Source organism: Melanerpes formicivorus, unplaced genomic scaffold (assembly GCF_026170545.1).
Source record: "Melanerpes formicivorus ecotype bairdi unplaced genomic scaffold, bMelFor1.0.p_v2 SCAF_58, whole genome shotgun sequence".
NCBI lineage: Eukaryota > Metazoa > Chordata > Aves > Piciformes > Picidae > Melanerpes > Melanerpes formicivorus.
The window spans coordinates 840547-853707 of NW_027142410.1; the positions used below are offsets into that span (position 1 = coordinate 840547).

General features: G+C 47.5%; 1 protein-coding gene and 1 long non-coding RNA gene across 9 annotated transcripts in view; one reads left to right on the forward strand and one right to left on the reverse strand.

Annotated features, from left to right (window-relative positions):
- The first annotated feature begins 1471 nt into the window (after window positions 1–1471).
- The window catches only part of LOC137452750 (uncharacterized), a 41960-nt gene continuing 30270 nt past the window's right edge, over window positions 1472–13161 (forward strand). Inside the window, exons 1-2 of the long non-coding RNA XR_010990164.1 lie at window positions 1472–1975; window positions 5450–5606. This is a non-coding gene — a long non-coding RNA (uncharacterized lncRNA). The remainder of the gene's footprint in view (window positions 1976–5449; window positions 5607–13161) is intronic.
- MGA (MAX dimerization protein MGA) overlaps window positions 3978–13161 on the reverse strand; it is a 74327-nt gene continuing 65143 nt past the window's right edge. For all 8 annotated transcript variants that reach the window (XM_068161410.1, XM_068161414.1, XM_068161412.1 and 5 more), the window contains 4 exons: window positions 10970–11215; window positions 10227–10403; window positions 9512–9664; window positions 3978–8501 (listed from right to left, as the gene is read on the reverse strand). In XM_068161410.1, coding sequence (XP_068017511.1) covers window positions 7219–8501; window positions 9512–9664; window positions 10227–10403; window positions 10970–11215 — 1859 coding nt within the window. In that variant the 3' untranslated portion in view covers window positions 3978–7218. The remainder of the gene's footprint in view (window positions 8502–9511; window positions 9665–10226; window positions 10404–10969; window positions 11216–13161) is intronic.

The following is a 13161-nucleotide window of genomic DNA, read 5'->3' on the forward strand; positions in this document are numbered from 1 at the left end:
GAGCTCCTGCTATGCAGACACAACCAGATGCAGGTTTGCTGACTGCAGGATAAAGCAGGTAGGCAGCCCCCAAAGGAAAGCAGGATATAGCTGGATAGATACAGAATACTTCTGAGGCTGGTGCTGTGGATCTGCTGTTCCCAGCTTACTGGATAACCAGAGCTCCACTCATCAGGACCAGCAAGGCTCTGCTGTAGTGGCCTCAGCCTTGCTCTCAGAAGAGAAAACCCAGCAGTTGCTTAGCCCTTGACTCTGAGCCAGGAGGCCACTGTAGCCACAGGCCTGGGCTTTGAGGCACTGCTCTCTGTGCATCACAGCAGCCAGGGTGGAGTGTGGGAAGCAGCAGAGTCTGAGCCCTTTATACAAAGGATGGCAACTCGGAGATCCTGGCCTGAGCAAGCAGAAGGAATGGTGGAAGGAGAAAGAGGACCAATCGCTCAGGCCAAGTGCAGCTTGTGCAGCTCCTACAGGGGGTCTGGCACACAGGGTACTGTGGAGGCAGCAAGGGACAAGGTGGTGCAGGACCCAGCAGCAACTTCCTCAGTTGCTTCTGCCAAACTACCCTGTCACCTCCAGCACAGACCCACCCTACTCCTCTAACTGCTGCAGGAAATCCTGGCCAGGGCTTCAACTGGAAGCTCCAGCAGCATGTGCTGCAGCAGCAGGCGTTCTCAGTCCTTCAGAGGAGCAGCAGGGTGTTGTCCTAAAACACCTGTAAAGCTGTTTCTGTCCTGCTTGGGGACTTCTGGTAATCAGAACAATCATGCAGCTACAAATCAAACAAGTCTTTGATCATACTTTTACGCAGCAGAAGGCCCAGGTGAAGGGTGGATGGGGATCATCAGCCCCCCAGAGCCCATGGGCTGAAAACACACAGTGCCATTCCAGAAAGCAGGGAGCTTTTGTCATGAACCCATCTTCCCCTTTAGAATTTTGTGTAGATTTGAACCAGCACAGTCCAAAACCAAACTCTGTCCCCTTTTTGTTTTAAAGCTGATCAGTGATGACTCTGGGGGTATCCAGCATTTTTTTCTAATCAATCACAGGTGACTGGATACCAAAGTCCAGGGATTCAAAGTCTGTTTCCCAGGCGCTTTGGAACCTCAGCACTCTGAAGCATTTTGTCCTTGCAGCAGCCTCAGCTGGAGCCCATTGCTGACACAAGCTGTGCAGACCCATGCCAGCCTACAGACCTCATCTAACAGCTTTGTACCTTGTGCGTGGGAGAAACGGGGGCAGAGCTGCCCGCTTCATGGTTTTGACTGCATGGCCTCAGCTGCAGCCCTGCCCCAGCAGGTCCCAGGCTTGGCCTGAGAACAGGCAAGAGGTTCCACAGAGCTGTTATCTAAGGAGTTAATCACAACTGAAAGCCACTAAAAATGGCACACAGCTTATGTTTGTGTATCTTTTTTTAGCTGCTATTTAATTGCCTGGGTTTAGCCCATGAGGCACTGCACACTGCGAAGCTTGTAGAGACACCCCTCCGTGTTGGACAGGGGAATGACAGGGACCTCGAGGCTAGCAGCCTTGCCAGTGGCCAGAGGAGAAAGGAAACCAAAACACAGGCAGAAAAGCCCATTTTCTCCTCCTCTTCAGAGCTGGTCCCTGCAGGCTGGCACAGAAGAGTGATCCTTGCTCCTGCAGCACCCCAGCCTTCCTGCTTACACCCACATAGCCTGTGGCTGAGCCCAGATGGGCATGGCTGCCCTCGGTGACCTTCTCTTCCCATCCACATCTCACTGGGAGTCGGATTTGCTGCAACCTTCATGCTGAGAAATGAGGAGCAAAGGCTGCAGACATCATGTCAGGAAGTCACCTCCAGGTTCGAGTCCTTCAGCTTTGATCTTCAGCATCTGCTTTTCACCAGAGGAGAACCAGGGCTAACAGCTGTAACTTCAAGGAACCACAGCCTTGTACAGTGATAGTCCTAACAAAACCCCCCCAAGGAACCCCCAACCAGAGCAAGATGAACCAGGTAAGTGAACACTGCTCAAGCAAGGAGAGATTTTTCACTCATGTCACATGGGTCCTATTAGACAGCAGCCTTGGCAGAGGGCAGGGGCACTCACAGATGCATTAATGCAGGTCACCCTCCAGGCTGGTGGAGTGTAAGTGAATTTACTAATGTTAACCACAGGAGCCAGAGGCCTCACTGGCACAGGCAGGTGCTCATGAGGATGCTGGAGGTTGTGTGGTTGCAAAGCTGGGGAAAAGGACTTGCCATCTGCTTGAAATGCTGCACAGGCTGTTCATGCTTCCCCAGGTGGCTGGTGAGGACAGTGGAGACTCCAGCTCTTTCTAGGAGCAAAATTCCACTTCAAAATGAAGAGTGGGGCACCTGCAAAAGAGCTGCCACTCTGTCATGGACCCCCAGCTCCCAGGAGATAACAAAAGTGCCAGCTGAGGCAATACAAAAGTCAAATGCACAGCAATGCCCAAGTACACAGCTGCGTAACAACACCTTCCTGGGCTGCAGCAGCAGTTAAAAGGGCAAACAGATGATGCACTGAGCTGAAGTGATCACAATTTCTCCACTGCCATGTGATCCCAAGTGATTAAATTTAGACTCCATTCACTGCTAATTATGGACAAACTGGTCCTCTGCACAATTTTTTTTGGTTGTATTTATGGGCTCAAGTAAAAATAGCTAAAAAGTTATTGCAAAGGTTCCCTGTAACTTTTTATAGACCACTGAGCTTGTTTGTGTGCAAGGTCCTGCATCTGGGTTGGGGCAATCCCAAGCATTGATACAGGCTGGGCAGCGACTGGCTTGAGAGCAGCCCTGAAGAAAAGGACTTGGGGGTGCTGGGGGATGAGAAGCTCAGCATGAGCCAGCAGTGTGGACTTGCAGCCCAGAAAGCAAATCACATCCTGGGCTGCAGCAAGAGAATCACAGCCAGCAGGTGGAGGGAGGTGTGATCCTTCCCCTCTGCTCCAAAAAGGCAGGGGGGGAGGTGTTACCTTCCACTTTAGAATAGAATAAACCAGGTTGGAAGAGACCTTCAAAATCATAGTGTCCAACCCATCAACCAATCCAACCCACCCAAACAGCTAACCCATGGCACCAAGCACCCCATCAAGTCTCCTCCTGAACACCTCCAATGACAGCAACTCCACCACCTCCCTGGGCAGCCCATTCCAATGGGCAATCACTCTCTGTGTGTAGAACTTCTTCCTGACATCCAAACTAAACCTCCCCTGGCACAGCCTGAGACTGTGTCCTCTTGTTCTGGTGCTGGCTGCCTGGGAGAAGAGACCAACATCCATCTGTCTACAACCTCCCTTCAGGTAGTTGTAGAGAGCAATAAGGTCACCCCTGAGTCTCCTCTTCTCCAGGCTAAGCAACCCCAGCTCCCTCAGCCTCTCCTCAGAGGGCTTGTGGTGGCTATGGAAGCAACAGACAGTGACTGTTACAGACACTTCAGCTGTTTCTTGCAAAAAAAGCATCTCCTCTGACACTTCACTTGGGAGGCAGTACTTCAGACTTGTACAGCTGTTGTACAGCTTCTCTTTCTCTAAAGAAAACAAAGAATTAGGTTTGGACTTGGGAAAGGGAGGCTGGAGAGCGATTTACATGGACTTAATCCTCAAGCGTTGTGGTTTGTTTTGGGTTACTTGGGTGTTTTCCTCCTTTTTTATGCTAGGATCAGGCAATAACCTGACTGACTCCTTGCTTAAGATGCACTCCAGTGAAAACAAAGCCCCTTCAGTACCTTTTCTGCTTCAGCAAGTTAAAAATGCCTTTTTACAACCAGTAACACTTCCTGCACACTGCTCAAGACGGAAGAGAGAAATCTCCTCCCAGTTGTCCAATTACTTGAACGCAGCCCCAGCTGTTTGTGCTGCCAAACCTCCTGCCTCAGAGCACACAGACACGCCTGTCATCCGCCCAGGTCCACCGCCACGTGTCACCACCGGGACACCACCACCTCGCCTCTGCTCCCTCTCCCTCCCCTGTAATAAACTCCCAAAGCCGATTGCTAGTTGACCTCGATTGGTTTATTTGAGTTGTACACTTTGTCCCTCACATACAGTTATTTCAGAGTCCTGTACTGTTAGGATTTCTACAAAAATATCCATTTTTCAAAAGCAGAAAAGGAAAGATATCTTTTAATATATAAAAGGGGGAGGAGGGGAAAAAAAAAAGGTGGGGGCAAAAAAAACCAAAAGCTAAATCTGACATTTCATTATATCCTTAAAAACATTCCAGTCTATTTACAGGTGTGTAAAAAACCCAAAGGAAATGGCCAGTCCTCTTGGTCTAGGGAGCATGTGGTGCCTCGCAGGGGTTTCCTTTCTTCTCCCCGTTCCCAAACCTTGCAGTTCCGTGCCAGACTCTTCTTGCATTATTGCCTCAAAAGACATACACAGTGTTTTTAAAAGGTTTGTTCCAAACCAAGGGGAGCGTCGAGGGAAGAGCTAAGAAAGACTCAGCATTTAAATCCACAGCAAAACATTAAAGCTGCAGGCGTGAGACAGCGAAACAAGGAGAGGGAAAAGGAAGAGCATTTCGAACGCGCTTGGTCGCCTGGTAGAGCCCATCACAGATCCTTCTGGAACTGCACAAACTGCTACTCTTTACAGCCAAATCTGGGGTCTGTTTTAAGTTAATGCAGTGATCACGTTCCAAAATGATCTGCTGTCAGCTTTACACAGTACATGCTGATTACAGCGCAGTTCCTTACTGCCCAGCGCCAAACACTAACAACATCCAAGGCATTCCCCATGAGCTTGGCAATGGATGAAACACCCCAAGTACAGCCTTCGTTTCAGGTAGTAGTTGCATGGTTCTCCTGTGGCAGCCTTCTCTGTCCCCAGCAGTGTGCAAAGTAAGCCTGTTTTTAAAAAGGATGCAGGTGTGACTAGCACCTAATTCTGTCATTACAATTATCTGTTTGGAGTGGTAAAGGGATGGGGGGCAGAAAGAAAGGTCAGTGATCAGCAGTCTGAAAGGAACCGCAGCACAGCGCTGGCTGCTGCTTCCCACAGCTGAGGAATGAAATCTCTTGGCAAAACAACTGCCACAGGGAAACAAAAAATAGCAACTTCAGCCTATTGGAAATGCTCAGAACCAGATTCCCAGGTAAACAAGTTTTAAGTCTGAATGTAGTGCTACTAAAATAATTTAGTTACTCCAGATTTCCACTGGTTTAAAATCAGGTTAAAAATGCCTTAAAAAAACCCAACATGTCTGAGTACTCATTCATATTGTGAAGTCCCTTTTCCAAGGCATTCAGTGACAATTCTAAGCCCCTGCATCACTCCTATGCCAAGATAAACTCTCTCCTCCCAATCACTGATGCAGGACTTGCACCAAATATTAAAACAGCAAATAGACAAAAGGCAACACAGAGTTACAGGGAACTGCTTTAAAGCACACCATTCAGAGTGGCTGGGTGAAGAGCCTTTTTGATGCAGGCTCTGGAGTATCTTTATGTCTCCTCTGCAGCATGATTTACAATCATCGAGAAGAGAAGGAAACGCTCCAGGGGCGTGTGGATCCTGGTGGATCCAATCCAGGGCACAAGGCTGCGCTGTGCACAAACACTGCTCCCCAGCTGCGGAAGAACATCGTTTGACACCCGCACAGCCTCAGTGCTGGAAAGGTGAAACTCCTGCATTACTGCACGGCCAGGGTGGGGAATTTGGGGGAGGACATCCCAGCAGCTGTTGCTGGAACAGTAAGGCGGGGGGACGACGTTCCTAGACAGAAAGCAATATGCACCACCAAGTTCAGCAGGGTTTGTTAGCATCTGGGAGCCGTTCAGAAGCCCCTCGAGCGCACCGCCGCTCCTGTTTGCAAACTCAATAGGAAAAGGTTGTGTGTACACTCATTAACAAATCATCTCTCCTAGGCTGAAAATCTCTTTTTTGTCAAGAAAACTATGAAAACAAAACAAAAAAACAAACCTGTGTACAAAAATATAAATATCTTTACAGTCTGTAGGCCCTTCACATCCAACAGCTGAACACTGAAGAGTATTCTACAGGGGTATTGAGTAAGCAGTGGCAGAGAGGAATAAAAAATACATCTTGTGATTCAATACTGCCCTGTTTCCCTGGTAATGAGGAGCGGCTTTGTTGACTTCTCTAATTAGTTTTTGCTATACACAGCTTGTGCAAATGCAGTGAGAAACCTCTGAGTACCTTTCCTGAATTCACAAAGAAGCTGAAGGTCTGGAAGGATATACACAATATTTCCATATATACATTCACATGTACACCTGGCTCCTCTGCGCTGGGCCGCGCCGGCCCCCAGCGCCTCCCGTGGTTCTGTGAAGCCACACGTCCTACCGGCACTCCCGGCTGCCGCCTGCATCCCTGCACGACGACGGCGCGCAGGGAAACCACAACAAGCAGCGGGGTGCTTCCTATTCTCTGCAGTTTTTCCTTCCACATGCCCTAAGCACGGGAGGAGGGAGGATTTGTATGGGGGCAGGAGGTAAAAGTGAGGGGGGGTTAGTAGTTTTGTTACTGTACTGTCCTACTTCTAATTACACTGGGAAACAGCATTTGCTTCCCCATGTAGTGAGAGCTGTTTATTAAAATCACCTGTGCATGAGCTCCTAAAAAGAGTTTCTGCCAGAGAACCATCTAGCACCAAAGAACAACAAATTTTCACTTCAGCCCTCTGCAGAGTCTCAGATTCCCCTTCTGCAGCTCTGGGTGACTGGTTTGAGAGTAGCCTCAGTCTCCCTTTCTGCACATTCATTCTACTCTGCAAACATTAAAAAAACAACACACACAAAAAACCCACCCCCAGCAAACGTCAACAACCCCACTTCTGCATAGATAATTTGCCTGGTTACAAAAACAGGTAATCCAGGGTTTTTTTTTTCCCCCCAAACAAGATGGCTGCCTTCCTGCTGGGGAAAAAAGCAACCCAGAACAAACCTAAAAAAGGCAATCACTTTCACTAGCCCAAGTTTGTCCTTTGACAAAGTACTCCTGTGAAGGACCCTATTTGGGAAGGATACCATGTGCCCAGCAATGGTTAGAGATCATCTGCTTTGTTTTGTTGAAGGGGGAGGAGGACACTCAGAACACAACAGTGAGGTAAAAATAAGCCAACGTGCTTAAAGTTTCATAGCACTTATTTCTGAGTTTGGGCCCTGCCCTGGGATGAGCAGAGTGCTGATGCCATGCAGAACATGGGGGCTTGCTCAACACCACCACTGCTTTGCGCTGCTCCAGATCTCCAATTAAAAACAGGTGCATTTATTTGCCTGATGAATTTGAAGGCAAGGACCCAGCAGCATTCAGTTTTGTAACCACAGGTGCTAACGTGGGCATCACTTTGTTATCCTGCCCCTCTGGGGCAGCTGCTGGTAATGGAGTTTTTGCCCCACTGGGTGCCAGTTTTGCAACTATAGGTGCCAATAAGGGCATCACTTTATTACTCTGCCCTTCTGAATCTGCTGGCAGACTTGCCACTTTTAAGCCAAGGGGTGCCAGCTTGGGCATGGGCCTCCACAAAGTGTCAGCACTACTAGCTTCAGGATTAGTTTTCATCTGCAAAACCGGTGGAGTCACATTAGAGGTCTCTGCCAAGGCTGTTGCGGTTTTGCCATTCCCACCGCTGGTTTTGGACAGCTTGGGAAGCGTATCCTTCATTTCAGTACCTATTACTATCTTTAAAACATCTGGTTCAGATGAAGGCTCCCCAGAGTTCTTCTCTCCATCAGTAAGGTCATCATCTTCTAGATGCAGCAGAAGAGGGCTTATAGAGCCACCACTCTCTGGACCTTCAGAAAGGTCCTTAAAACTGCCTCCCAAATGGCCAAACTGGAAGGAAGACCCATCTGCAGCAGCGAGATCCCCGGCTGTTCTCCGACGACCTTCTGCCTCTTCATGAGCAAAGTCAGAGTTTAGAGTGCTGGGAAGTTCTGAAGATGCATCATCATTCAGCTGCTGATTGAGGAAGGCAATCTCATTGAGCAGGGAAGTGAGGGTTTCATCAGTGTCATCGCTGTCCTCAATGCTGCTCAGTAACTCGCTGGCATCCAGATCTGCTTCCTCCATTGCCGAGGCTACTTTCCTCAATTCCATTTCTATCCTGGAATCTTTGATCTGCAGCTTGCGGAACGGCAACTCTTTTGATTTCACCCTCTCCCCTCCCAGGTCACTGTCTTTCCTCCTGGCTTGTGTTCCCACAAAGTCACCAACACTGAGCTTTTTGCTGAAGGACTCTGGAGGCTCCTTTGGACACGGCACGTTCCGGAGCTGTGGAAAGCCGTCTTTAGTTTCAAAGGAAGCTTTCGTGGGACCTGTGGAGTTTCTTCCATCTCCACCACTGTCTCCAGAACACGACTTGATTTTCTCTTCTGCAAGAATGTCATCGCTTTCAGGAGGCGATGCAGACAAGGATTTCTCCGAAGCCTGATCCCCTGCTGCCGGTGTTCCATCAGAATTACTCCTGTTCAGGTTTAGACTCATGCTCTCCTCAGCAGCCAGTGATGTTACATTAACGATCTTTGGCATCATGAAGGAATCTTCATTTTCTGCAAAAACAAAGCAGCACCCATCAGGATCCATGCTAGCCACAAGGCAATTTCTAACTACACAGACTTTGCTCACTTTCAGGTCCTCAAGTCAGATTCAGTTCACAATTTCAGCTGCTTACACAGGTTTGGTCAAGCAAAGCCTTAGAACCCTACTAAGCTTGGCTTTCAACTTGTAGAACAAGAGCAAGCTCCACATCCATTATTCCAGAGCCACTTGCCCAGACCCTTCTTTCAGCAGGCTGGCACAAAGGCAAGTGGCTATTAGCAGTTCTGTATTCTGTATTCAGTTACACCGCTGATGGTGAGGCACAAAGGAAAAGAGTGACCATTTTTCTCCCTAGTTTTTTGGGCTTTACTTTGATGCAGACATTTTGCAGTGCTGGCTTTGTGCACAATACCACAAGGACACGTCAGGGACTAAATGATTCTGTACTCTGTGCCTCTAAGCACTCAGGTTTTTCCCAGCCCCAAATCTGAAGTGAACTTTCCTTTTCCACTGATGACATGTGACTACAATGAAGCAGAAAGCCAGCTCCTTGTTTTTAACACAGCAGAGGGCAGGCAGCACACTATGGGCAGGAACTACTCCACACCTAGATCCAACACACAGCAGTCTGGAAACATCTCTCCAGTGGGCAGCAGAGTGGGCAGGGTACAGGAAGGGGGTGTGCCAATGTAAGGCAAAGATTTTCAACCACCCTTCACCATCACTTTGCACTGCAGCTTTCCCAGAAGGAGGCATTACTCCACAGACCTGTTCCAGTCCCTCCTCACCCCAATCTTGCTGAAGGCAAGGGGGCTCAGTGAGGTGAAGTGAAAACTTTCTCCTCTGTAATACCCTACAGGCCCTTCTCACCTGTTCAAAACATTTAATAGTGATTTTCTTTGAAAACCCAGACACTGATACCTCTCATTGCTTCCTAATAAGACGACAATTCACATTAATTTTCCTAAGGATAATGTTCCCTGTATGCAAGCAAAAAGATCCGTAAGAATAAAGAGCCTACCTGATTCGGGCCCTGCAGCTGGTGCTACTGTTGAGGGCACTGGGTTCCCAGCAACAGGTGACAGTGTAATAGGAATGGTAGAGTTAGTAAGGATTCCTTTTACTTGGACAGGAACTGTTGATCCTGGCAGTTGAATCATCACAGAGGCAATACCTTATCCAAGAAAAGGGGAGGGGGAGGTAAAGTGGAAAGAAGAGCTTTTTAGATATTCAGTTAAGCCTGGAAAGTAAGAACCTTCCACCTCTAGGCAAGACTTGATGCTATAAAACCATCCAAACGTGTTAAAAATAGATAGATTTGTTAAGTGAATAAGAAATCTTCTCTGTGTCCCTAATTTGAGCATAGCAAATAGTTCACGTATTTCACTTTCCTGTTGATACACTGATGGTTTAACTACATTGAAGCCCTCTTATCAGAGTCATGTTCTACCTCATCCAGTTGTGAAAAAAAGCCCAAACAAAACCAAAGACCATGTTACTCAGCAAAATGCTGTGCGCAGCTACGGGCTGCCCAGGGAGGTGGTGGAGTCACCATCACTGGAGGTGTTTAGGAAGAGACTGGATGGGGCACTTGGTGCCATGGTTTAGTTGATTAGATGGTGCTGGGTGATAGGTTGGACTCGATGATCTCAAAGGTCTTTTCCAACCTGGTTAATTCTATTCTATTCTGTTCTATTATACTGACATATCATTAACAACATGACCTATGACCATACCTGGCTGCGCTGTCATGGCAGTACTGATGGTCTGAGGGTTTAATTCAGCTTGCAACAGCGTGGAAGGAACAGCTGCTACCTGCCCCTGTACCAGTGGGCTCTTCAGCGTAAGCACCTGCCCCTGCGCAGTCATCATCAGGCTTGCCGCAGTCAGTGTGAGACAGGATGTGGTGTCCTCTGGAAAAAACAGAACTATGCCAGTCAGTAATTTGTTCTGGCCCAGCACCTGTGGTGGGAAATGACAGCCTGTGATTTAGCACTAAATACAAGTTGTGGAAGAAACTCCAGTTAGAAGGTTTACAAGCCTTAGATTAAAAAGCTGATACAGAAGCCATGCAGGCTTCAGGAACTTCACCTACACAGCTAGAGCCAGTATGTGCCATCAATTTGAGCAGTGTGACAATCCTAACTCTCCAGAGTGGTTCAGGTTTTGAGTCAGCAGCCGAAGAACCACTTCTAACTCTCAAAAATTTCTGCAGGACTGCAGTAAATCTCAGACTGCAGGACAACTCAATAGGAATTTACTTCACATTGCTCTGAAACTCAAGTCATGTTCATCTGAAGAACTGAGTAATGCTGGTCTCATCCTTACTCAAAACTAATAGTTCCCACCTTGTCCTATGCTCAATGCTGCTTCAAGAATGAAATTGCCTATACAAGGAGCCTGCATTTTGCCCTCCTGGTGCGTGCTGCTTCGATGTCTGTCACCCCTTTGTGCAAAAGGTGCATTGCTTCTAGCTCACCTGTGGTGGCACGGACTGCTTTCCTGGTGAGGATCAATGGCTTGCCTCTTCTGTTTGTCATAGGTATTTCAGTCAGCTCTCTGGGAGGAGGAAGAGGAGGAGGTGGTGGTCTTTCTTGCTGTGTGCTAGTTTTGTTTGCAACAGGTGCCTCTGACTCCGGTTGTTTCTTCTTTTTTTGTGCTTCTATTGCTTTTTGTTTGGCATAAATATATTCTAGTTTCTTCAAGACCACCTCTTCTGTATTCCCTACAGAAAAGAGTACCAGAGATATTTTTTTGCTTTATAAACATCCATGCATTTTAAAATCCCCTGCAATTCTGATGAGTAGACATCAGCTTGGACAAGCACTAGCTCTTACAGAGCAACTGCCATTTGAACATATCCCTCGCATCTCTCCTGATCAAAGTATGACTACCACACAAAATGTTGTCTCTCCCCAGTATGAAACTTCTTGGACAAGAGGTAAACTCACACAGACCACCACTGACATGAACCCTGTAACCATGAACAAACACAGAAGTTTCATAACTTTAGTTTCTACAGATACAGATTCATAAAGTTTCCAGAGAAGGAGACTCCACAACCTCCCTGGGCAGCGTGTTCCAGAGCTGTCACCTTCGAAGAAGAGAAATTTCTCCTGAACTTCAAGTGAAAGCTATGTTCTAGTTTGTACCCATTGTCCCTTATCCTATCACTGGCCACCACTGAAAATTGCTCCTCATGAGCTCCACCCTTTAGGTATTTACACACATTTGTAAGATACCCTCTGTCATCTCTTTTCCAGGCTGAACAGCCCCAGGTCTCTCAGCCTCTCCTCCTAAGAGATACTCCAGTCCCCTCAGCATCCTCAAGGCCCTCAACTGGACTCTCTCCAGTACCTCCTTTTCCCTCTATGAACTGGGGAGCCCAGAACTGGAATCAACAGTGCAGATGCAGTCTCTTCAAGGCAGAGTGGAGGAGAACCTCCCTGAAGGACTTAATATGATCAAAGCTGAAGTAACTATAGTGGCCTGTTTTCTGCTTAGTATTTCTGTTCTAAAGCCATGGCCTGTGTTTAATTAAGTGTGTATTTAACTACCTCTCCTGAGCAAGGATTTTTTAACTCCTCAGTTTTGAGGTACTTCACTAGGAATGCAAAGCATCACAAAACTGCTTTGTGAAGTTGCTTACTTTCATTCCCTGCCCAAGAGGCCTAGCATACATTTCTGGATTAAGATGAGGGTTCACTGAAATGCTTTCTAATTTGACTTAATTATTTTCTTCTTCCTCAAAGTACCTCAAATATACAGGAGCAGATTCACATAAACACATGCTACATGAGTATCTTTTATTTCTACTTCACAGACAGTCTCCTGGGTTTATTCCCAGACAGTAAGAAGATGACAAGAATAATTTAATGTTTGGTTTCCTCACACACTTTTTGGCACCAGCTGAGCATGTGTCACAGCTTTCCTACACTTCCAAATGTGACAAAGACAAAATAAATACCACATGGCTTTGTCTTGAAGTGCCCAGGTGAGCAGCAGCTCAGAATACTGCCAATTTTGTATTAAGGATAGAGCTGTACTAAGGACAGGGCTAGACACTACTAACCCCTAGTTGTCGGAGAAAAGCAGTACAAGGATAGTTATTTGCCAAGCTGACCAAAGGACTCTGAGGTTTCAGTTCTGATCAAAGACAGCTGTGTACATTTGTAAGCAGTGAGTAGAAAAGGGCTTTGAGGAAGTGACCAGTGACAGGATGCTGGGATTGTTTAGCCTGGAGAAGAGGAGGCTCAGGGGAGACCACATTGCCCTCTACAACTACATGAAAGGTGGTTGTAGCCAGGAAGGGGTTGGTCTCTTCTCCCAGGCAACCAGCACCAGAACAAGAGGACACAGTCTCAAGCTGCACCAGGGGAAGTTTAGGCTTGAGGTGAGGAGAAAGTTCTTCACTGAGAGAGTTGTTAGTCATTGGAATGTGCTGCCCAGGGAGGTGGTGGAGTCACCATCCCTGGAGGTGTTCAAGAGGGGATTGGATGTGGCACTTGGTGCCATGGTCTAGTCATGAGGTTTGTGGTTACAGGTTGGACTCGATGATCCTCGAAGTCTCTTCCAAACTTGGCGATACTGTGATACTTTCCCACCACCACCACTACAGCATACTCAAGGCCCAGGAGTATGCAGAGATCATTCTATACTTCCTTTGGGCAT